Genomic DNA, 26,065 nt, shown 5'->3' with positions numbered 1-26,065 from the left:
GCACAATACAGGGATATTGAAACTGGATCAGATTCCCCCGCAGGCAGCTCAGGGGTTCGAACCGGCAACAAAGGCTACATTGGTGCTTAGAAAAACCTGTTTCATGTTGTGAATGTTTGAGGGAAACTGGCATGGTAGTAGAGGGATAGAGGTATGGGCCTCGGTCCCATCCATATGTCTCAGTGGAAGGCCTGGCTACACCCTATTACTCCAACAATGAATGACTTGAGTGTGTCAGGTAGTGGCGACCTGTCATTCAGGGCAGGTGGGGCTCTTTTCCAAGATTAAAATGATAAACATTCAACATTAGCCATGCTGTCAATGAAGCTTGATTTGTGCCACGCTCAAAACAACTGTTAACTTCAGTGAGTTCAAGACAACTGGGAAGTCAGGAATAAACTAACTCCGACTGGGAAAATACGTTTTGAACTATCATCCAACTCTGAAATATAAATCCGGCCTCTTTCTGGAGCTACGACATGATTCGACCGTGTTTTTTTTCAGAGTTCCCAGTTGTTTTGAAAGCACCATAAATCCAAAGAATGCCAGACTTTGATGACAAAATTTGCCGATGAAGGACCGCCGCGCCACCTTCCTGTTCAAGTGAGCACAGCACAACAAGTTGAGTCCGAAAATGTATGCTGCTGCATAAATGATGTAATATGGCAGGGAGATATGTATATTGTAGCTAAGAAAGTAATACTAAGTGTATGTTGTAAGATGTTAGTAGCCCATGTGCCTCACCCTAATAATTTGGTCTATTTACCCCTCTTAATTTTGCCTACTATTCTGACTTGGTGGTGCACATGTACCTTATAACCTGTTTTAGAGAAATTTAATTATTGAATATTGTAAGAGCTTTCATTGTCTGCTTATATGCCCCCTTATTTATCCTGCGGTTCTGACTTGGTGTGCAGGGAGAACACGGTAAGAACGGCCCATGTTCTGAATTCTGTCGCTGTACATTTCAAAGTGCTAAACAAATAGTTATATTTACTCCATCCATTCTAGCTGGCTCATTAGTCTTAATGGAAATTACGGATTGCCTCTTATCCGCTTGTCGTCCTCATATGCCATCGTTTGTACATCTCAATTGTCATTAGAAACCACATTTGTTGAAACAAGTCAGCCATATCAGCTATGCTTTTTTTAAAAGGCAGAAAATTAGGCTGAATGAACTGTTTCGCTGCCAGACAAAGCTCCGCTGATAGCCAGGTGTAGCAGTGGTAAGATGTTGGGACTGCTATTGGGACAGATTTATGTAGGCCCTAGCAGTTTGTGGGTACTGTTTGTCACCATTATAGTGCAATTAATGTATTCTTTAGTGATGTGTTGTGGGATGCATCCAACTATTTCTTCCCCCCCCACCAATATTTACATGCTAAAATCGCCACTGGTGTCAGGAATGGATCAGTCTCGTGAGGCGCCAATTTGCACTACTCATCATTTTTATTAGGTTAATGCAAAATGATGATGTCATCAATGAGGGACAATATTTATAACTTTTATGAATAATAACATAGGCTGTCATATTAGGCCACAATGGAGTGCTCATGGTCTGTGTTGAACAGATACAGTGCCCTGTCCCTGGCCATTACAACACGTGGCCTCATCTGGGGCACATTAGATTGTGTTAATCATCTGTTCTTTATGTGGGAAGGATATAATGTAGGTATGAGTGAGCATTGATACTTCTATTAAGGAATGTACATTCTGTTGGCCTACTGTCTGGGATTGTACAAGTTAAAGGTATCAGCATCAATAATGTCATATTGCTCAAATTAGAAATGTATTTTGTGATGACAATCATGTAGTTATAGTAGATCTTAAAGCATCACACCTTTGTCACCATCTAAAGACAGTGTATCACCAAATGATCCAGTGTACCAGCTGGATTTTGCCATCGTGGAGAAAGTTCACCTCATGCACTTAAGATGGCAGTATTGAATCAGGGATTTGGTCCATCTTTCTGAGAAGAATCTGTCTCATGGGGAAAATCTCAATTGCATACTCCTCGTGTCAACTCTCCTCATCTCCTTCTCAAAACTCATTGGTGGAGAAGTCCAGAGAGGAGGGACCTCTGGCTTTCTCATCCAATGGGTTTTGAGAAGGAGACGAGGAGAGAGGACGCGAGGAGCATGTTTTTGAAATCTTCCCATTGCCTCTTTAGACTCTTCCTCTGTACAACTTATGTTTAGTGTATTCAAAAGGCACCTGAGGAGGATTTTCTCTCATATTAACTCATGTAGATGCTTGGGCTAATTTTCACTGAGTCTCTTTGGTCTGCAGACATGGCAGATGGTGAATTAAATGACAAATATTTGTAATCTTTCTGATTTCACTCACCAACATAACTGAAGTGAGGAATTGCACAAGGAATTGCACAAGCTAATAAAATAGTATTTTGGAGAGGGTTTGTATGATAAATATTTTAATCACAGTAATATTTGCTTATGCTTCTCTTACTGTCTCAAAATGATTTGCATTATTCCTCCTGATGTTAGTTTCGAGTTAGAATGTTAGAGCATTCAAGAGTTGAAGCGTCTCATTCGGTGGCAGTTTGCAGTGGGTCAAGGTACGCCACTGTGATTCTTCAATAAATACATTAAGGCAAGCTTTGTCTGACTGAGAATGGCATTTTTTTAAGCTGACGGTATATTCTTATCAGTAATACGTTCCTGAGATGTGGCCATGGTAGTCACATCAGGCCTCGTGAAAATGTCACACTGTTAAATACCTGAAAATTACAACTGTAGTTTGTTGAGTCTGAAGTTCTTGTAGGTGTATCTGAGGGTTACTCATGGTGAGGCTCCATGGGGATGGAATTCTGTAATTAAATATAATGAAGTTAACCCATTACAGCAGTCTAAGCCAGGGTGGGGAGGTTCTAATAAGATATATGGAATTGTTTTCAGAAGGTCATACCAAGGATCATTTTGCTATTTGATTTAGAATTTTACGACCCCCAGAAGTATAAAAATATATATATTAAAACATTATTTTATGAAAATAAAAATGTGGGCCTTACTGCTATTAGCATATACAAACACATTGAACGACAGATTCACTACATGGAACAACAGATAGTCCCCCCCAAAAAAATCTAAAGGAAGTTTGTTCTGAAGTGTCTACGCTATATCTGAGAGATATAATAAAGATCAGGAAACATGTTTTCTTTGAGTGTGTTTTTTTAAAGATGTATTTAACACCTTATTTGGGCACTAAACAGTCTCCATATATACTTCCATTAATTTTTTGAACTGGTACCGGGGGACATTGAGATGAGTCTTGTGAAGCCTGTGGCAGTCCTAGAGCAAAGCAGGGCTGTCGGTATTCTAGAGTTCGTGAGAGTCACACCTTTCCATATAGGGGTCATAATAGTTGTAGGCCAAATCGTTTGGACGCTAGAAATTATTTTGTGAGAAGACCGTTTTTCCGGATGTCTCATGGTCTGACAAACACCGCTCTGGCTCTGTCACCTTTCACCGCAGATGTGGAAGTGCGACATCGGCGGATGCGGAGGATTGAGAAGATCTAATGCAAATAAAATAAAATGTTATTAGTCACATGCGCCAAATATAACAGGTGTAGAATACAAACAGATATCTCTAGCTTAAACAGACAGATTTTTATGGGGTTTGTTTTATTAATTTCATTACCACGGGAGCGTGGACATAGACTGTAGTGTTTTTTAATTCCCCTTTCCCCAAATGCTCTGTGGGATTGAAGAGAAGTGGTAGCACAAGTATGGGAACAGGTTTACATGCAACATCATATCTTTCTGCCTCTACAGACTAGAGTTTGATGTCCTCCCTGGTGTCTCTGTGTTACGTAATGTGTCTTTTGATTGAGTGACAGTTTAACTACAACCCATTTCGTTTCAGTCAGACAGCCTGTGTATGAGAGTTATAGAATAGTCAACCCATATGTAGTTTTCATATGAATACAAAACACATTTTATTTACATAAATTACAAGAAAGCACAAACCGGTTCACCAAAATCTACATTAAAAACATCTTGTATATATTACATTTAACAGATTTACCATAATTTACTCCATGTCTCAAGTAAAATCTTCAATAAAAAGAAGGGCTATGATACGGAATCTTTATTGGCATCTTTTTTTTTAAATCGCTACTAGTCATAGAATGGAAACAGAATCGGAACATTGTACTCACAGCACTTAGAGGACAACAAAATCAGGACAATCTTCTGTGTGACCTCTTTAATATCTGAAACAGCTGATTCTGGACTAGTGGTTATAGAACTCTGTATACAATGTTTGTCAGCCGAGGAACGTGAGGCTCAGTCAGTCAGTCTTCACAAGGAGGAAGTCGTGGAGTCCACCACTTCTCGCCCGTTACACACCGTTGGCACAATATTGGAGGCTGAAGCTTTAGAAAGAGAATAGTCAATTTTTAACAACAACACTATCAGATTATAATTCACTGAGTCAGATTAGAGGTTAGAGAAGAAGATGAGAACAGTGGAGGGGTAAATAACACCTCGTTCTAAAGTTTGGTCTGTCAGCACACCACAGGGGTGTAGTGAAGTGATGCGCCTTCAGAAAGTATTCATACTTATTCCAAAAAATGTTGTGTTACAGCCTAGATTCAAAATGGATTAAATCTAGTTTTTTTTTCTCACCCATCTACACATAGTACCCCATAATTACAAGATGAAAATACGTTTTTTTTTTCTTTCTTGGCAAATGTATTGAAAATGAAATACAGAAATATCTCAATAACATAAGTATTCACCTTTGGCAGCGATTACAGCAGTGAGTCTTTCTGGGTATGTCTCTAAGAGCTTTGCCCACCAGGATTGTACAATATTTGCACATTATTCTTTTTTAAATTCTTCAAGCTCTGTCAAGTTGGTTGCTGATCGTTGTTAAACAGCCATTTTGAAGTCTTGCCATAGATTTTCAAGCCAATTAAAGTCAAAACTGTAACTAGGCCACTCAGGAACATTCAATGATGTCTTGGTAAGCAACTCCAATGTATATTTGGCCTTCTGCTTTAGATTATTGTCCTGCTGAAACCTGGATTTGTCTCCCAGTGTCTGTTGGACAGCAGACTGAACCAGGTTTTCCTCTGGGATTTTGCATGTGCTTAGCTCTATTCCGTTTTTTATCCTAAAAAAACTCCCTAGTCCTTGCTGATGACAAGCATAGCCATAACATGATGCAGCCATCACCATGCTTGAAAATATGAAGAGTGGTACTCAGTGATGTGTTGTGTTGGATTTGCCCGAAACACAATGCTTTGTATTCAGGACATAAAGTAAATTTCTTTGCCACATATTTTGCAGTTTTACTTTAGTGCCTTATTGCAAACAGGATGCATGTTTTGGAATATTTTTATTCTGTACAAGCTTACTTCTTTTCACTCGGTCATTTAGGTTAGTATTGTGGATCAACTACAATGTTGTTGATCCATCCTCAGTTTTCTCCTATCACAGCTATTAAACTCAGTAACTGTTTTAAAGTCACCATTGGCCTCATGGTGAAGTCCCTGAGTGGTTTCCTCCCTCTCTGTCAACTGAGTTAGGAATGACATCTGCCATCCAAAGTGTAATTAGTAACTTCACCATGCTCAAAGGGATATTCAATGTTAGCTTTTTTTATTAGGTGCCCTTGGTCTTTGTGGTTGAATCTGTGTTTAAATTCACCATTCGACTGAGGGACCTTACAGATAATTGTATGTGTGGTGTACAGAGATGAGATAGTAATTAAAAAATAATGTTAAACACTTACTGCAAACAGAGTGAGTCCATGCGACTTATTATGTGACCTGTTAAGAAATGTTTATTCCTGAACTTATTTAGGCTTGCCATAACAAAAGGGTTGAATACTTATTGACTGAAGACATTTTAGCTTTTCATTTTTAATTCATTTGTAAACATTTCTAAAAACATAACTCTACTTTCACATTATGGGGTATTGTGTGTAGGCCAGTGATCCACATTTTCAATTTAATCAATTTTATATGCAGGCTGTAAATCAACAAAATGTGGAAAAAGTCAAGGGGTGGTGATTTGTGAATACTTTCTGAAGGCACTTTATAGTGTAATATGTTGAAATATCTCAATGATGAACAATGGTACTGTAAAATGACTTTTTAGCGACCATGATGGTAATAATGAGGATGATGATGATGATGATGATAATAATGATAACGGTGAGGATGAAGGTTGTGTTTGCCTGCCGGCTTGTACCTTGAGAGAAGCTGGATCCGGGTCCGGTGGTGACGCTGAAGCGGGTAGTGGCCACCCTGAGAGAGGTGACGTTCTTCTGGGGCTGGAACAGGATGATGTGGGTCTTAGGGGCAAAGAGGCAGCCCAGCACCACCGAGCCACTCAGACTGACAGAGATACACATGGTGGTGGTCTGCACCTGAAGTGGGGAGAGGGAGAGAGGGAGAGGACGGGACCAGAGACAGGGATTACTCATCTGATAAAGCCATATTATGGAACACAATACAGCATAGAGACTGAGGAATGTCAAAAAGCTAACAGTAGCCGGACAACCTCAGGAAATAGAAGGTTCCATGTGTGATTGTGTAGTGCTGCCAGCAGCATCTGAGAGGAGAGTGGTGTGAGTGAGCTGTTTGTTTGCCTGTCAGTCCCTCACTTAAGCCCCCCTCCACCTCCCCTCCTCTCTTTGGTCCGCCTACATGCAGTTGTGTGTCATCAACTAGTCCTTTTATATCCAGCAAAGCTTTGTCTTTGTCTCTTCCCAGATGCCAGTTTAGTTATAGTGCAGCCTATAGGTAGTGGTGCATGGTGAGTGGGTGTTGGGTACATCTTGCCAGCCTGCCATCCCACACACTTCCCAGGCTCAGCAGGTGTCTGTCCATGACTCCCTGAATACTAATATCAGCATTAGAATGAGTTAGGCTGGCAGGCAGAGAGCACTCAGCAGTGGACATGACGTTCAAGCTGTGCTGTGGTCCTTCACTCACTGCTGTCACTGACAGTAGGCTACAGAGAATGCAAATTCACCACATGACACAAGTGAATCTTTGAGTTGTGTAGCGAGTCCAATGTGAAATGCACTAGAAATAAATATTGAATTGTCGACAGCCTCTACTTCTGGCAGTCCCTTTGTTGAGCTGAATACTGTCTGTCACATGTAGGCTGCTGTACATTATGTTAAAACATTTATCCTATTTTAATCTGGTTCATAAAATACCTAAAAGCTGGGATAAGAAACTGATGTTAACCTCATGTAACCTGTAGTATCATCAAAGAGTACACAGGTGCTATGTTCCACACTTTGTATTCAGAAATAGTTTTAATAACACTGCAATGTGGGCAGCGTACCCTTCTGCATAATCATAAGCTTCTAATTGAATTTTAATAATGGAAAGATGTGTCTTAGGAACAGCAGAGAGCTGGGAATCTGCCTTCTCAGTAAGACAAACTGTGTTTTCCAAGAGGGTTAAATTCAGGATGCAGAGCATGGCAACTCTGGATCTTCCCAGCCTCCTCTCACGGTGTGTGTGATTCAGTTGTTCATTATGACAACTGACAAAGATTTTTACAAGTACTCGTGATAAAACTTTTAGATACAAGTGTCTGTTTTAAAAAGGCTGTGTCGCCTGTGGAAGCCCTACTCCACGTATATTCAGGTATGTTATTCCACAAAGAATCTAGCCCTCACAGAGAGAGTGAGATCATTCTACATTTTCAGCCTGAATATATATTTTCAGAAGGGGAACGTACAACATGATTAGGTGATTTTAGGGCTTCTTTTGGCTTGTAGGAGAGAATGGGCAGGGGCATCATGCCCATAGGGGGCACAAGGGCACGTGCCCCGTCAGATTTTTTACAATTATTTATATAAAGGTCTGTCAGGGGTAATTTGCGAAGGGGGCACACTGACTGGACCAGGCAAAGAGCAACCCTCCTATTCTCCTTAGTAAGTGGTTCCTTCCAAGGTGCACTGAGGAGCAAAGATATGCTAGGTGGGTCACTAGATACTCTAGTGCATGCAGACAGTATCGGCAGTGGAGGAGGAGAGAGAGTGTCCAGTAACACACACAGCGTTTGATTTGATTTTAGCTGCCGGTGCTGGGCAGGACTCGAAGGAGGTATGTTTGTAAATTCATTTGATCAAGCTATGTAGCCTATTGATTCTTTCTTTGATTAATAAATTAAATGAAAATGTTTTGTTGTTTCTCTGTAATTCTAGCCACCTAGCAATTTTATGAAGTTGGCTTTAGCTAGCCAGCTAGATATGTTCCCAATCTCCCAACCTAATAACTAACTGCTGAGCAATTTCAGGCTATCAATCATGTTAGAGTAGGTTTTCTAATTATCTTAGCTGGTATGCCTGCTGGTAAGGTTGCTTGACGTTAGAAAATAAATGCATTGCTGTAATTCTCGGGTTATGATACAATACCAGTGTGGCAGTTGTACTAAACTCCTAAGGCATAACAGTTCTTAAAGAATCAATGTGAATCATTAATTAACATGACAATTGAACAGGTAAAGAGGTATGCTTAGATAACCTATATATATTATATATGTATATATTTTTTAATACATTAGAATTAGGCATAATGATTATGACTCTACAGTGCAGGAAAAAGCTGTTTCAGGTGTTTGAAAAATGACCCCTCTGGACCACCCCCATTATAAAGAAAGGTTCCTTCGCTACCACACCCACAACAGAAGCGCAATCATGGCTTCAGATACACAGGTGGTTGATTTCTTCTAGCTTCCACAGCCACAAATAATTTAAGGTCAGGGTTAGGCATAATGTTAGCAGTGTGGTTAAGGTTAGGTTAAGATTAGGGTTAGGTTTCATATCAAATTTTAAGAAGAGTAATTGTAGAAATGGGCGGGATTTATGACTTTGTGGCTGTAGTAACTAGTGACAACCCAAGGTCATTTCTGTGGCAGCAGAAACGCTAAGGCTCATGGTTAGTGTCGTTTATGGCGCTCTTTATAACCAGGAAATGACGGAAAAAACATGACTTCTCAATACAGAGGTTGAAACATTGATAACCGATGGGCACTACATCAACGTACAATTTTTTTTGCAATTTCGGGAGAAAATAGAACATCTACATTGCACGGTAGTCCTAATATCGCTAGCGCTAAAAGATCTCATGGTTTATTTTAGGGATGAGGAGACTTCGTGATTCCTTACTAAAAGGGAGTTATGAAATCTGAAGACAAGTTGACAAGTTAAGCGAGACATATTAAACCAATCATATTCACTGTTTCAAACATTAACTTCCGCGCTGCACAGGTGTCTTTATGGTGATTCAACTTTTTTTTATTTATTTTTTTTACTTTCATTTAACTAGGCAAGTCAGTTAAGAACCTATTCTTATTTACAATGACAACCTAGGAACAGTGGGTTAACTGCCTTGTTCAGGGGCAGAACGACAGAGTTTTACCTTGTCAGCTTAGGGATTTGACCCAACGCTCTAACCACTAGGCTATCTCTTCTTTAACATACGAGGTTGCTGTTATGCCTGAACTTTACCCAAAACCAACAAGGAAGTCTGCAGGGTTGATTAATTTAATTTCAGCAAGCCATGACATCAACCATCTCAGATTGTTCTGAAATGGTTTCCGTAGTTAGAAACAGATATGGTAACAGTTCCTGCAACATTATTATGTTGAAAGACAATTTGAACTTAAGCTAATTGATTATTGCACCCAAATTGGCCATTTAAATGTACGGGATTCTTATAAAATTCATAAAAAAAATATGAAGCTGCGGTTTGGATAATTGTATATTCAACCTATGTAATGAATTTGGTGAGTTTTCTTTTCCCCAGTTCAGAGAAATTAGTCATTGAAGTTCTTAGGTTTATGCCCCATCATACAACCTGATATTACCAGGTCTGATCACTAGATGGTGCTGTTGCTAGTATTAGGTGAAACAAGTGTGAAGAACCCCCCCCTCAAAGTTAATTCAAAAGTTAACATTCAAATGATAATGATTTATACATGTAGAGTGAAGAGTTAAAATTAGAACAATTAACACGACATGACCAAAAGGATGTGGACACCTGCTCGTCAACCATCTCATTCCAAAATCATGGGCATTAATTTTGAGTTGGTCCCCCCTTTGCTGCTATAACAGCCTCCATTCTTCTGCAAAGGCTTTCCACTAAATGTTGGAACATTGCTGCAGGGACTTGATTCCATTTAGTCACAAGATCATTAGTGAGGTCGGGCACTGATGTTGGGCGATTAGGCCTGGCTTGCAGTCGGCGTTTCAATTCTTCTGTTGTCACAAACTGTTGTCACAAAGTTGGAAGCACAGAATTGTCTAGAATGTCATTGTATGCTGTAGCATGAATATTTCCCTTGACTGGAGCTAAGGGGCCTAGCCCAAACCATGAAAAACAGGCCCAGACCATTATTCCTCCTCCACCAAACTTTACAGTTGGCACTATGCATTCAGGCAGGTAGCGTTCTTCTGGCATCCACCAAATCCAGATTAGTCCGTCGGACTGCCAGATGGTGAAGCGTGATTCATCACTCCAGAGAACACGTTTTCACTGCTCCAGAGACCAATGGCGGCGAGCTTTACACTACTCCAGCCAATGCTTGGCATTGTGCATGGTGATCTTATACTTGTGTGTGGCTCCTCGGCTATTGAAACCCAATTCATTAAGCTCCTGACGAACAGTTATTGTGCTGATGAGGCTTCCAGAGGCAGTTTGTAACTCGGTAGTGAGTGTTGTAACTGAGGACAGACGATTTTTACACGCTTCAGCACTTCCTGTTCTGTGAGCATGTGTGGCCTACCAGTTCGCAGCTGAGCCGTTGTTGCTCCTAGACGTTTCCACTTCATAATAACAGCACTTACAGTTGACCGGGGCAGCTCTAGCTGGGCAACATTTGACAAACTGACTTGTTGGAAAGGTGGAATCCTATTACGTTGCCACGTTGAAAGTCACTGAGCTCTTCATTAAGACTCTTCTACTGCCAATGTTTGTCTATGGAGATTGCATGGCTGTGTGCTTGATTTTATTCACCTGTCAGCAACGGATGTGGCTGAAATTGCCAAATCCACTAATTTGAAGGGGTGTCCACATACTTTTGTATATATAGTGTATTTCGTGTCCAAATGCATCTCAAAGAAAAATCATATGAAAACAAAAAACAGCATTGAGGACTACTCATTCTTCATTTTATTCTTTCAGTTTATTTTCTTCACTGCATCTTCTTTTGCACTGATGTCGCTACATCCCATATCAGTGTTTCACAATCCTGGTCCTCGCGTATCCCCAACAGCACACATTTCTGTTGGAGCCCTGGACGAACACACCTCATTTCAACTCATTGAGGGCTTAATGATTAGTTGACAAGTTGAATCAGGTTAACTTGGATGCATGAATTTCACCTGTATGTCTATTACTACTGGAATCCGCAGCATCCACCCAAAGGTGAAATTCATGCATTCAAGTTATCCAGCAAGGTCATTTTCTCAGCAAACAGAAAGGACACATTCTATGTACCAAAAACAAGCATCATATTCTGCACAATTAAGGCACCAACCACTGCCTCTGGTCAGCATTGGGTAAATCCCTTTGAATTCAATCACTTTTTGACAGCATCCATTTTGATTTGAATGACAACCTTCCATAAATATTTGCCCATTGTAGAAGTGCTCAGAAAGTTACTTTTTTGGACCTGAATGCCAAAACATTCAATAGATAAAAGTGCTCAAAGTTGACCCGTTTTTGCACAACCCACCATACCGTGAGACATCCATGTCTTCATCACTGAAAAGACAAATGGTTGAGATATAATACACTGCTCAAAAAAATAAAGGGAACACTTAAACAACATAATGTAACTCCAAGTCAATCACACTTCTGTGAAATCAAACTGTCCACTTAGGAAGCAACACGGATTGACAATAAATTTCACATGCTGTTGTGCAAATGGAATAGACAACAGGTGGAAATTATAGGCAATTAGCAAGACACACCCAATAAAGGAGTGGTTCTGCAGGTGGTGACCACAGACCACTTCTCAGTTCCTATGCTTCCTGGCTGATGTTTTGGTCACTTTTGAATGCTGGCGGTGCTTTCACTCTAGTGGTAGCATGAGACGGTGTCTACAACCCACACAAGTGGCTCAGGTAGTGCAGCTCATCCAGGATGGCACATCAATGCGAGCTGTGGCAAGAAGGTTTGCTGTGTCTGTCAGCGTAGTGTCCAGAGCATGGAGGCGCTACCAGGAGACAGGCCAGTACATCAGGAGACGTGGAGGAGGCCGTAGGAGGGCAACAACCCAGCAGCAGGACCGCTACCTCCGCCTTTGTGCAAGGAGGAGCAGGAGGAGCACTGGCAGAGCCCTGCAAAATGACCTCCAGCAGGCCACAAATGTGCATGTGTCTGCTCAAACGGTCAGAAACAGACTCCATGAGGGTGGTATGAGGGCTCGACGTCCGCAAGTGAGGGTTGTGCTTACAGCCCAACACCGTGCAGGACGTTTGGCATTTGCCAGAGAACACCAAGATTGGCAAATTCGCCACTGGCGCCCTGTGCTCTTCACAGATGAAAGCAGGTTCACACTGAGCACATGTGACAGACGTGACAGAGTCTGGAGACGCCGTGGAGAACGTTCTGCTGCCTGCAACATCCTCCAGCATGACCGGTTTGGCGGTGGGTCAGTCATGGTGTGGGGTGGCATTTCTTTGGGGGGCCGCACAGCCCTCCATGTGCTCGCCAGAGGTATCCTGACTGCCATTAGGTACCGAGATGAGATCCTCAGACCCCTTGTGAGACCATATGCTGGTGTGGTTGGCCCTGGGTTCCTCCTAATGCAAGACAATGCTAGACCTCATGTGGCTGGAGTGTGTCAGCAGTTCCTGCAAGAGGAAGGCATTGATGCTATGGACTGGCCCGCCCGTTCCCCAGACCTGAATCCAATTGAGCACATCTGGGACATCATGTCTCGCTCCATCCACCAACGCCACGTTGCACCACAGACTGTCCAGGAGTTGGCGGATGCTTTGGTCCAGGTCTGGGAGGAGATCCCTCAGGAGACCATCCGCCACCTCATCAGGAGCATGCCCAGGCGTTGTAGGGAGGTCATACAGGCACGTGGAGGCCACACACACTACTGAGCCTCATTTTGACTTGCTTAAGGACATTACATCAAAGTTGGATCAGCCTGTAGTGTGGTTTTCCACTTTCATTTTGAGTGTGACTCCAAATCCAGACCTCCATGGGTTGATAAATTGGATTTCCATTGAATATTTTTTTGTGATTTTGTTGTCAGCACATTCAACAATGTAAAGAAAAAAGTATTTAATAAGATTATTTCATTCATTCAGATCTAGGATGTGTTATTTTAGTGTTCCCTTTATTTTTTTGAGCAGTGTATAAAAGCTGACAAACATGGTTGTCAAACTTTTTTATAATTTCTGAAAGAATTTATTTTTCATAAATATTTCGTCATTTTTTAACCATTAACGCCAATTATCTAAAAATGTGTAAACTCAGATTCTTTCATATTTGCATATGTTGTAGCTTAGATCCTATTTTACATCATCTGAGGTTTTTGTGTTGTGCCCGCCATCGGTTGAGACAACATGCTCTTGAATTTTGTATTTTATTTACCTTTAGTTAACCAGGTAGGCCAGCTGAGAACAAATTCTCATTTACAACTGCGACCTGGCCAAGATAAAGCAAAGCAGTGTGACTCAAACACAGTTACACATGGGATAAACAAATAACACAATAACACAATAAAAAAATCTATATTCAGTGTGTGCAAATGTAGTAAGATTAGGGAGGTAAGGCAATAAATAGGCCATAGTGGCGAAATAATTACAATTTAGCATTAACACTGGAGTGATAGATGTGCAGAACATGAATGTGCAAGTAGAGATACTGGGGTGCAAAGGAGCAAAAAAATAAATAACAATATGGGGATGAGGTAGTCGGGTGGGCTATTGACAGATGGGCTGTGTACAGGTGCAATGATCGGTAAGCTGCTCTGACAGCTGATGCTTAAGTGAGGGAGATATGGGTCTCCAGCTTCAGTGATTTTTGCAATTCGTTCCAGTCACTGGCAGCAGAGAACTGAAAGGAAAGGCGGCCAAAGAAGGAGTTGGCTTTGGGGATGACCAGTGAAATATACCTGCTGGAGCCCGTGCTACGGGTGGGTGTTGCTATGGTGACCAGTGAGCTGAGGTAAGGCGGGGCTTTACCTAGCAAAGACTTATGGATGACCTGGAGCCAGTGGATTTGGCAACCAATATGAAGCGAGGGCCAGCCAACGAGAGCGTACACGTTGCAGAATACAGGGCGGGTGTCATGTTTTGGCTGATAAATGTACTAAAATGTGGATACAATTTACATTTCTACTTTCAAATGGTACACAAAGATGGTTGCTGGTCCAAACCAATGTTATCTCTAAGCTGCCCAAGTGTGTGGGGGACTGCCTTGCAGAAGAAATAGCAACCCAGAGAAACACGATATTGGGAGAAGCACGATATTGACTTTACTTAACTTTCTGGCGATTTCCCCGTTGTTAATGTAACAGTGTAGGTTCCGTCCCTCTCTTCGCCCCAACCTGGGCTTGAACCAGGGACCCTTGCACACATCAACAACTGACACCCCACGAAGCATCGTTACCCATCGCGCCACAAAAGCTGCGGCCCTTGCAACGCAAGGGGAAACCCTACATCAAGTCTCAGAGCGAGTGACGTCACTGATTGAAACGCTATTAGCGCGCACCACCGCTAACTAACTAGCCATTTCACATCGGTTACATTAACACTATCAACGTTTCCCTTTTCTGTGGGAATTGTGATCGAATCAATGCAATATTAGCCACCTTGTTAAGCGGAGCAGCACAGGGGAACCCAAGAGCAGACTCAGATCAGGAAACAGGGATGAATGAACCAAGATATTTATTGTAACACAGGGAGAGATGAAGTGCAGATCCAGGGAAGCTCGGATGAGTTGTAGTAAACCAGAAGTGGAGGCTGAGGTTGAAGCGAGCTGGGTTGGGACAGGGTAAACAGGTCCGGAGGGGAATCCAAGGGAGTGAGGGTGAGTTGAATACAGAACAGGGTAGCAGGGTGGTGAGATGTGGAACAGGAGACAGGAACCAGAGTCAGAGTGGCAAAACTGCAGTGAGAGGGGATAGTGTTAGGCAAGGAAACAGGCACTGCAGGATACAGGATCTTAAATAATAACAAATAGCTAAACGCATGACTGACTGAACGGAGATTACGATCCGGCAGAGTGGAAGTGGCAGGACTGAGTATTTGTAGAGGTCTTGATTATGGAACGGGTTGCAGCTGGTGAAGATCCGCTCTGGCTCCAGCACACCTGTCTCCAACCACACAATCACACACAAACAGAAAGGGAGGGGGAGAAATAGAGAGTGTCCTGGAGGAGTGGCTGCAGGTCAAGGAGACACCAGATGTCCACTAGGGGGTGTGGCAGGAGCAGATGTGACACACCTTCAATGTAACATACTGAAACAAAACAAACAATGCAAGAGATTTTGTTGTAAGCAGAATGCATCAGAGTAGGATTCTACTCAATTGACAGGAAAGACTCAGGCCCGTACTGGTGCGCCATAACCAATCAGAGCTGCAGTAGGCCTATATGCAAATAGACCATTGCCATGTATGGATCTTTCCCATTAACTTTGAAGTGGAATGTTTTTACAGCATGAGCAGTGGTGAGTAGATGTGCTTGTTTTGAGATCAAAGCGAGAGCTACATGTAGCTGAAGCATGCATGAGAGCACCAGCTGTGCTGGACGACTGTGTGATCACGCTCTCCATAGCAGATGTGAGCAAGACCTTTAAATAGGTCAACATTCACTAGGCCCTGTGCGCCAGATGGATTACCAGGACGTGTACTCAGAGCATGTGCGGACCAACTTCCAAGTGTCAGACATTTTCCACCTCTCCCTGCACGATTCTGTAATACGTACCTACAGACCACCATAGTCCCTGTACCCAAGAAAGCGAAGGTAATATGTCAAAATGACTACCACCCCAAGTACTCACGTTGGTCGCCATTAAGTGTTTTGAAAGGCAGATCATGGCTCACATCAACACCATCATCCCGGAAACCCTAGACCCACTCCAATTCGTGTGTTTGGACCATGATAGTTTGTTGGTGACGTGGAAACCAAGGAACTTGAAACTCTCAACAAGCTCCACTACAGCCCCGTCGATGTGAATGGGGGCGTGTTCAGCCCTCCTTTTCCTGTAGTCCACAATCCTTTCCTTTGTCTTGCTCATGTTAAGGGAGAGGTTGTTGTCCTGGCACCACACTGCCAGGTCTCTGACCTCTTCCCTATAGGCTGTCTCATCGTTGTCGGTGATCAGGCCTAGCACCGCTGTGTCATCAGCAAACTTAATGGTGTTGGAGCCGTATTTGGCCACGCATTCATGGGTGAACAGGGAGTATAGGAGGGGACTAAGCACGCACCCCTGAGGGGACCCTGTGTTGTGGATCAGCGTGGAAGATGTGTTGTTGCCTGTTGTATTCGGCACATGAGACAAATACAATTTGATTTGATTTGATTTGAATGTGGGCCTACATAGAACACCACACATTGGCTGCTACTGTAGGTTGAAGGATTGATTTGATTTGATCTAACTTTATTTGTCACATGCGCAGAATACAACATGTGTAGACCTTACCGTGAAATGCTTACTTACAGTTGAAGTCGGAAGTTTACATACACCTCGGTTGAAGTCATTAAAACTCGTTTTTCAACCTCTCCACAAATTTCTTGTTAACAAACTATAGTTTTGGCAAGTCGGTTAGGACATCTACTTTGTGCATGACACAAGTAATTTTTCCAGCATTTGTTTACAGACAGATTATTTCACTTATAATTCACTGTATCACAATTCCAGGGGGTCAGAAGTTTACATACACTAAGTTGACTGTGCCTTTAAACAGCTTGAAAAATTTCCGAAAATGATGTCGGCTTTAAAAATTTCTGATAGGCTAATTGACATCATTTCAGTCAATTGGGGGTGTACCTGTGGATGTATTGCAAGGCCTACCTTCAAACTCAGTGCCTCTTTGCTTGACATCATGTGAAAATCAAAAGAAAACAGCCAAGACCTCAGAAAAAAAATTGTTCGGTTTAAGTCTGGGTCATCCTTGGGAGCAATTTCCAAACGCCTGAAGGTACCACATTCATCTGTACAAACAATAGTACGCAAGTATAAACAACATGGGACCACGCAGTCATCATACCGCTCAGGAAGGAGACTTATTCTGTCTCCTAGAGATGAACGTACTTTGGTGCGAAAAGTGCAAATCAATCCCAGAACAATAGGAAAGGACCTTGTGAAGATGCTGGAGGAAACGGGTAGAAAAGTATCTATATCCACAGTAAAACGAGTCCTATATCGACATAACCTGAAAGGCCGCTCAGCAAGGAAGAAGCCACTGCTCCAAAAGCGCCATAAAAAAGCCAGACTACGGTTTGCAACTGCACATGGGGACAAAGATCGTACTTTTTGGAGAAATATCCTCTTCTGATGAAACAAAAATAGAACTGTTTGGCCCTAATGACCATTGTTATGTTTGGAGGGAAAAGGGGGAGGATTGCAAGCCGAAGAACCCCATCCCAACTGTGAAGCACGAGGGTGGCAGCATCATGTTGTTGGGGTGCTTTTCAGCAGGAGGGACTGGTGCACTTCAGAAAATAAATGGCATCATGAGGTTGGAAAATGATGTGGATATATTGAATCAACATCTCAAGACATCAGTCAGGAAGTTAAAGCTTGGTCGCAAATGGGTCTTCCAAATGGACAATGACCCCAAGCATACTTCCAAAGTTGTGGCAAAATGGCTTAAGGACAACAAAGTGAAGGTACTGGAGTGGCCATCACAAAGCCCTGACCTCAATCCCATAGAAAATGTGTGGGCAGAACTGAAAAAGGGTGTGCGAGCAAGCAGGCCTACAAACCTGACTCAGTTACACCAGCTCTGTCAGGGGGAATGGGCCAAAATTCACCCAACTTATTGTGGGAAGCTTGTGGAAGGCTACCCGAAACGTTTGACACAAGTTAAACAATTTGAAGTCTATGCTACCAAATACTAATTGAGTGTATGTAAACTTCTGACCCACTGAGAATGTAATGAAATAAATAAAAGCTGAAATAAATCATTCTCTCTACTATTATTCTGACATTTCACATTCTTAAAATAAAGTGGTGGTCCTAACTGACCTAAGACAGGAAATTTTTACTAGGATTAAATGTCAGGAATTGTGACAAACTGAGTTTAAATGTATTTGGCCAAAGTATATGTAAACTTCCGACTTCAACTGTACATGCCCTTAACCAACAGTGCAATTCAAGAAGAGTTAAGAAAATATTTACCAAATAAACTAAAGTAATAAAGAAAAAGTAAAACAATAAAATAACAATAACAAGGCTATATACAGGGGGTACCGGTACAATGCACAGATAATAAACAGTGAGTAGCAGCAGTGTAAAAAAACAAATGGGGGGGGGGGGGGGGGGGGGGGGTGTCAATGTAAATAATCCGGTGGCCATTTGATTAATTGTTCAGCAGTTTTATGGCTTGGGGGTAGAAGTTGTTAAGGAGCCTTTTGGTCCTAGACTTGGAGCTCCGGTACAGCTTGCTATGCGGCAGCAGAGAAAACAGTCTATGACTTGGGTGACTGGAGTCTTTGACAATTTTTGGGGCTTTCCTCTGACACCGCTTACCCTCTGTAGCACCTTGCGGTCAGATGCCGAGCAGTTACCATACCAGGAGGTGATGCAACAGCTATTTCCATGTTAAAATGTTATTGGATGCATTTTCTCCATTGCTATTGATGGTAGGCCACGCTGGTAGGCCTACATTACAAACAAATAGCCACAGTAGCCTATTTTACTACTATTAAAATGAATTTAAAGCAGGTAGAGCCTCAGTGTTCACACTAAACGTGTGCCGGAAGTTGCACAGAATTTTCACAACTTTCAAGTTTGCACTCAGCCGACCTGAAATTGTCTCAGTGGCTACATTGGTACCCTCAAAATTTAATTATACTTTAATTATACTGTCAATCCTGTATAGTAAATCTTTTGAAATCATAGAAATATAGGTAATAAAATAGACATGACCATTTAAGTTGACATTTAATGGTGGGTGGATCGGCAGCCATCTTTGTGGTAGTAATGAGAAGTTACAATTTCAATGGTGTACCAGATACATTGCAGTAGTCTGAAGGGATAGGTTCATTCTATGAATTATATTTCTATGATTGAAATGACACCCACCTTGTATTCAAGAGGATGTTGTGTCTCAACCGATAGCGGGCACAGAACAAAAACCTCAGATAATGTAAAATAGGGTCTAAGCTACAAATTTTGCAAATATTAAGAACAATCTAAGTTCAAGTGTTTTTTTGGTAATTGACGTTAAAGGTAAAAAAAAAATGACATTTGTATTAAAAAAAATCACGAAATGATGAAATAGTTTGACAACCCCATTTGTAAGCTTTTAAATTATATCAAACTCAACAGTTTATTTTTTCCAGTGATGAAGACATGGATGTTTCGTGGTAGGGTTGGGTATGGAAACAAAACTTTGCACACCTTTAAGATTTTCAAGTAATTTAAGTCAAAACTGTAACTAGGCCACTCAGGAACATTCAATGTCATCTTGGTAAGCAACTTCAGTGTATATTTGGTCTTGTGTTTTACGTTATTGTCCTGCTGAAAGGTGAAATTGTCTCCCATTGTCTGTTGGAAAGCAGACTGAACCAGGTTTTCCTCAAGAATTTTGCCTGTGCTTAGCTCTATTCAGTTTTTTTTATCCTAAAAAACTCCCTAGTCCTTGCCGATGACAAGCATACCCACCAGCCACCACCATAAAATTTAAAGAGTGGTACTCAGTGATGTGATTTGTTGGATTTGCCCGAAACACAATGCTTTGTATTCAGGACATAAAGTTAATTTCTTTGCCACATATTTTGCCGTTTTACTTTAATACCATAATGCAATCAGGATGCATGTTTTGGAATATTTGTTATTCTGTACAGTCTTCCATCTTTTCACTCTGTCATTTAGGTTTGCATTGTGGAGTAACTACAATTTTTACATTTTAGTCATTTAGCAGACGCTCTTATCCAGAGCAACTTACAGTAATGAGTTGCTCTGTAAAAAAAAAAAGCACAATCATGCCTAATGTATAAAAACGTAAAACAAGCAAGGGTCTAGCCCCTCTTGAGGTCCTTGAGAGAGCAGCCAAGGAAGTGAGAGAAGGGAAGAAGTCCATTCGAGCAACAGCAAGGGAGAAAAAAAATGACTGAATGACACTGAAGAGGTACATTGACAAAAAACTAAACAAACATGTACCTGTGTGAAAGAGAGGCTATAATAGAGTAGCAGAGGCACACAAGGTCTTATCTGATGACATGGAGTCTGAGCTTGCTAAACATATAAAACATTTCATGGACCAGTTTTATGGGCTTAGTAGCCTTAAATGCAGAGAACCTGCCCACGAATCAGCACATTGATACAACATCCCGGTCCCAGCGATCTGGTCAAGAAATGGAAGGGTAAGTGATATTGAACAGAAAGATCTAGATCTGAAAGTACACTCTTAGAAAGAAAGGTGCTAAGTAGAACCATACAGGGTTCTTTGGTTTGTCCCCATAGGGGAACCCTTTTTGGTGCTGGGTAGAAGCCATTGCAGAGGTTCTACCAAGAACCATTTTATCATCTGAATGTTCTTTCTAGAACTGTCTGAAGGGTTCTACCAAGAACCATTTTATCTTTGGAGGGTTCTTCCAAGAATCCTTTACGAACGGGTAGAACGCACCAGCCTTATTAGTCTTTAACATTTTATTATTTATGACAATACATTACATAAATCATAAGGCCTTTCTTTGAGGGCCTAGTTATATCCTAACACAGTGCAGTGGAGGCTGCTGAGGGGAGGAAGGCTCGTAATAATCCCCAATTAACTTGCCACAAACCTCCTGTGACACAGTGGTATTAGGAATCTCCTGGATTACAGGCCACATCAGGCCTGCAAGTCACATTATGCTGGCTTTCAAAGTGATGTGTAATTCTGATTGGAATCCAGCCAGAGTTAGGATATCCAAAAAGTAGAATTGTTAATCACCCGCAACCTGCATTCAGAATGAATGCCAAGGTAAAGCAGATTGAATACTGAGACTACCTCAATCATCTAAACTGGAACAAACATCTCAGTAACGGGTGCAATAAATCCTATTACTAACAGACTGGATTAGTTTAGAAAATGGTATATTATTTACTGTATCTTTGTGTGGCATAAAATGTATCAACCAGTCAATATACTATACATGCAAAAACACAGATATTACAGTAAAACAAACAATTCTGAAAATCTCCCTCCAGTAGAGCATGCTGGACAATATTATATATTGTTCTATGTAGAACCCTTCTCGCATTTCAAAGACTCATCAAATAACCCTTTCTGCTAAAAACAGTTCTTAGGGTGTTAAAGGTTCTAGGAACAACCCTTTGACTTAGAAAAAACCCTTGATCAAAACGGTTCTTGGTAGAACCCTATCCCTCTGCAAATAACCCTTTTGGAACCTTTTTTTCTAAGAGTGTACAGTCGTGGCCAAAAGTTTTGAGATTGACACAAATATTAATTTCCACTAAGTTTGCTGCTTCAGTGTCTTTAGATATTTTTGTCAGATGTTACTATGGAATACTGAAGTATAATTATAAGCATTTCACAAGTGTCATAGGCTTTAATTGTCAATTACATGAAAAAGATGCAAAGAGTCAATATTGGCAGTGTTGACCCTTCTTTTTCAAGACCTCTGCAATCCGCCCTGGCATGCTGTCAATTAACTTCTGGGCCACATCCTGACTGATGGCATCCCATTCTTGCATAATCAATGCTTGGAGTTTGTCAGAATTTGTGGGGTTTTGTTTGTCCACCCGCCTCTTGAGGATTGACCACAAATTCTCTATGGGATTAAGGTCTGGGGAGTTTCCTGGCCATGGACACAAAATATCAATGTTTTGTTCCCCGAGCCACTTAGTTATCACTTTTGCCGTATGGCAAGGTGCTCCATCATGCTGGAAAAGGCATTGTTTGTCACCAAACTGTTCCTGGATGGTTGGGAGAAGTTGCTCTCGGAGGATGTGTTGGTACCATTCTTTATTCATGGCTGTGTTCTTAGGCAAAATTGTGAGTGAGCCCACTCCCTTGGCTGAGAAGCAACCCCACACATGAATGGTCTCAGGTTGGCATGACACAGGACTGATGGTAGCGCTCACCTTGTCTTCTTCGGACAAGCTTTTTTCCAGATGCCCCAAACAATCGGAAAGGGGATTCATCAGAGAAAATGGCTTTACCCCAGTCCTCAGCAGTCCAATCCCTGTACCTTTTGCAGAATATCAGTCTGTCCCTGATGTTTTTCCTGGAGAGAAGTGGCTTCTTTGCTGCCCTTCTTGACACCAGGCCATCCTCCAGAAGTCTTCGCCTCACTGTGCGTGCAGATGCACTCACACCTGCCTGATGCCATTCCTGAGCAAGGTCTGTACTGATAGTGCCCTGATCCCGCAGCTGAATCAACTTTAGGAAACGGTCCTGGCGCTTGCTGGACTTTCTTGGGCGCCCTGAAGCCTTCTTCACAACAATTGAACCGCTCTCCTTGAAGTTCTTGATGATCCGATAAATGGTTGATTTAGGTGCAATCTTACTGGCAGCAATATCCTTGCCTGTGAAGCCCTTTTTGTGCAAAGCAATGATGACGGCACGTGTTTCCTTGCAGTTAACCATGATTGACAAAGGAAGAACAATGATTCCAAGCACCACGCTCCGTTTGAAGCTTCCAGTCTGTTATTCAAACTCAATCAGCATGACAGAATGATCTCCTGCCTTGTTCTTGTCAACACTCACACCTGTGCTATCGAGAGAATCACTGACATGATGTCAGCTGGTCCTTTTGTGGCAGGGCTGAAATGCAGTGGAAATGTTTTTGGGGATTCAGTTAATTTGCATGGCAAATAGGGACTTTGCAATTAATTGCAATTCATCTGATCATTCTTCATAACATTCTGGAGTATATGCAAATTGTCATCATACAAACTGAGGCAGCAGACTTTGTGAAAATTAATATTTGTGTCATTCTCAAAACTTTTGGCCATGACTGTAGACATACATTTAAGATGTACAATATACCACACCACCATTCCATGAATTAAACTTGCTGACCTACCAGCACCATCACCCACTGTCACAGAACACCGTCGCGCACTTACGCCAAGGCGGCTTAATTTGCCTTGTTCCGCTACTCAACTTACCCCATACCAGGGTAAGTTGTGGAAATAACCACTTTTTTTTGGACAAGCTATGTTTTCAAAACTGTTATGTTTACATTAATTCTGTAATTTTTTTCCAGGGATACACAACATCCTGAAATATATGTAGATCTCTTTGTTAGAAAGAATACTATATTTCCTTGACATAGTGATGCTGAATGTAAAAAAAAGAAACGTCTCAACTTAACCCATTCTCCCCTAGAGTTTATGAGTATATAAAATATATGAAATAAATGTCACCAATAAAACCTAAAGATTCTGTATATCTGATATTTAGAAAGGGCAATTTTTTACTTTTTTTACCTAACTTTTAACCTAAATCTAATGACATGGTCACATTTTTGTTGATTTCACGTTGAGTTCACGTTAGTTGACAACAACCAAATGTAAATCAAAAATAGACATTGAACTGATGTCTATGCCCAGCGTGAAGGGCACTCTTTGCCTTTGGATATGAATGATGTTTCATCACCTTGTTAATTTGCTTTTCCCCTTCTGGGAGGACATCTTTAATATTTAATGTGGTAATCATGTTTGTAATTCATGCCTCAGTAGACCATATTTTGTTTCCTTAAACATTTAATGGATAACGTGCAAATTCTTGTTTGATTATTCAACCAGACTTTTCTGAAATCACAGGGTAGGAGGACAGCCATCTCAGTGTAAGATTGTAGCAGACGGAACACAGTCCAGTTATATTTCCCTCATTGAAGACAATACACAAATCACATGAGTCTTTGTTCCAGTTCAGAGATAATCAGAGCGGTCAGATTAGAGCTGTGTTGATCTGTTCTGTCCGTGCCCCCTTCTCTCCCCTCCCCCTCCTGCCTAGGGGCCATGAGGTAGGGTCCTTTGAAGCCCTGGGAGACGCACAGTAATCCCAGCGCACGGGACACAGCTGGGACTCAACGTCCTGATCTTTCACACTCTACTCCGCACGGGGACACACAGCTACATTCTGTCCCCCATCCAAACCTCATGCTTTCCAGCCTGTCCATCTGTGTCTGCAGAGGTAGGTGTACCAGGGGACCTCCCTCTGTCCCCCCCCCCCCCCCTGTCCCCCCCCCCCCAGTCCACACAGGTATCCCAGAGGGTACAAAATACCACAGAGCTCAGTACCTCTCTGAAACTCTATGTCATCAGATCTCTAGGTTCAGGACTCAACAGTCACTTGGTCACAAATATTTTTCTATCTGGGTCGTTCCAGGAGTTAAAAGCCTTTGCCCAATAATATGAACCACATGGTTTTCACCATCATTGTAAAGTCTTAGTTATTTTGTTGCTTTGAGAAAGTAATTTCTTAAAATTCAAATAAAATTGTATTTGTCACATGCTTTGTTAACATCAGGTGTAGACTAACAGTGAAATCATTACTTACGGGCCCTTCCCAACAATGCAGATTCTTATTTATTATGCAGATTCTTATTTATTTCATGCGATTAGTGAATAATTTACGTCTGTCCCTTATTTTAAGGTCAACCTTGTTACGTGAACTGAACACTCATTTTAATATGGTCATACTATTCCTTTTTCATTTATTTTTTCAATAAAAACATTGAAGATATAATAGTCAAATCATAGTGTAAAAGCAGGTGAGCTGCTTCTACTCTTTTTGGCCATTTTCTAGTGTTTAACAATAAAAAAATGTGAAGCTTGCATTCATTTGCCCCTCCGTCTTGCACAAAACAAACTTCCATATAGTGGTGAGGAGGAGCTCTGCGGACCCTTCGTGTCCAGAAGTAATTTAGCCATTCATTGAAGCAATTGGCGCTCTGTAGAGTTGCTATTTTCTCAAGTTTTCTCATGTCAATTAACTTGTGACATTCTTGGATTACTCATTATACTAATATAGTCAGATTTAATCAACAAATACGATAGTAAGTTTAAAACAGTTTAAGGGTACAAGACTGTGTACATATCTGGCTGTGTTGGCAAAATTTCTACATATCCCATCGAATCAAGTGGGGAGAGGCTGCCCGTTGTCACAGTTCCAAGACCAGTCAGAAACATCCAGCTAACCCTACGCCAATGACGACAGTGGATGTTTAAACACGGTGGATGTAAAAACTGAACTTGGATCTTCGTTAAGTAGCAATGATATCTTACGACACAACAGGTACTGTACTGTAGCTCGAACCAGTCATGACTATTAAAAAAAAAAACGTTTCATTTCCAGAGAATTTCTTAGTTACATGATTTTATAACTAACTAGCAAAGGAGTTTTGAAGTTGAGGATGCAGTATCCATTAAGTTTGGCAATGTGGACGAAAACTAGCATAGTTCAGCTAGCCAGTTTGTTTAGCCAGGACAAACAAGAGTGGGACAGGATATAGCTGGGCGCACATGAGCACTAGGCTAATTCAGGACAGAAATGTTCATTTTTATGCCCTAATATCAGGATCTGGCGGGAAAAACATTTTGATTAAACAATTCAGAGACTGAAACTAATACATCAGATGACAAATAATTAAGTAGAGCGAATCGATATACAATCCCAAAATCAGCTGTAACTGTCAATAGTAAAACAAAGCTTAAAATTATGTTTGAGTGAACCTGAATCCAGAAAATGAATGACTCCTCCTCCTCACCACTCTATTCCCACTGTCGCAAAGGGATTTAAGATGAAATTGTCAATCCTGTTACTGTCAACCCTTCTACTTTAATGTGCACTTCATTGGCATTTACTATATATATATATATATTTATTTTTTTTACTCTTGGAATGGGAAAACATGTTTTTGT

At 41.4% G+C, this 26,065-nt stretch overlaps 1 protein-coding gene across 1 annotated transcript in view; it reads right to left on the bottom strand.

Annotated features, from left to right (window-relative positions):
• Positions 1-3,651: 3,651 nt before the first annotated feature.
• LOC106583186 (metabotropic glutamate receptor 2) overlaps positions 3,652-26,065 on the bottom strand; it is a 96,996-nt gene continuing 74,582 nt past the window's right edge. The window contains exons 5-6 of the mRNA XM_014167087.3: positions 6,221-6,398; positions 3,652-4,395 (exon numbers count right to left, since the gene is read on the bottom strand). Of these exons, the coding sequence (XP_014022562.2) occupies positions 4,322-4,395; positions 6,221-6,398 (252 nt within the window). The 3' untranslated portion in view covers positions 3,652-4,321. The remainder of the gene's footprint in view (positions 4,396-6,220; positions 6,399-26,065) is intronic.

Source organism: Salmo salar, chromosome 22, assembly GCF_965601325.2.
Source record: "Salmo salar chromosome 22, fSalSal1, whole genome shotgun sequence".
NCBI lineage: Eukaryota > Metazoa > Chordata > Actinopteri > Salmoniformes > Salmonidae > Salmo > Salmo salar.
The sequence above is the reverse complement of the archived record's forward strand: the minus strand, read 5'-3'. Positions and strand labels throughout refer to the sequence as shown.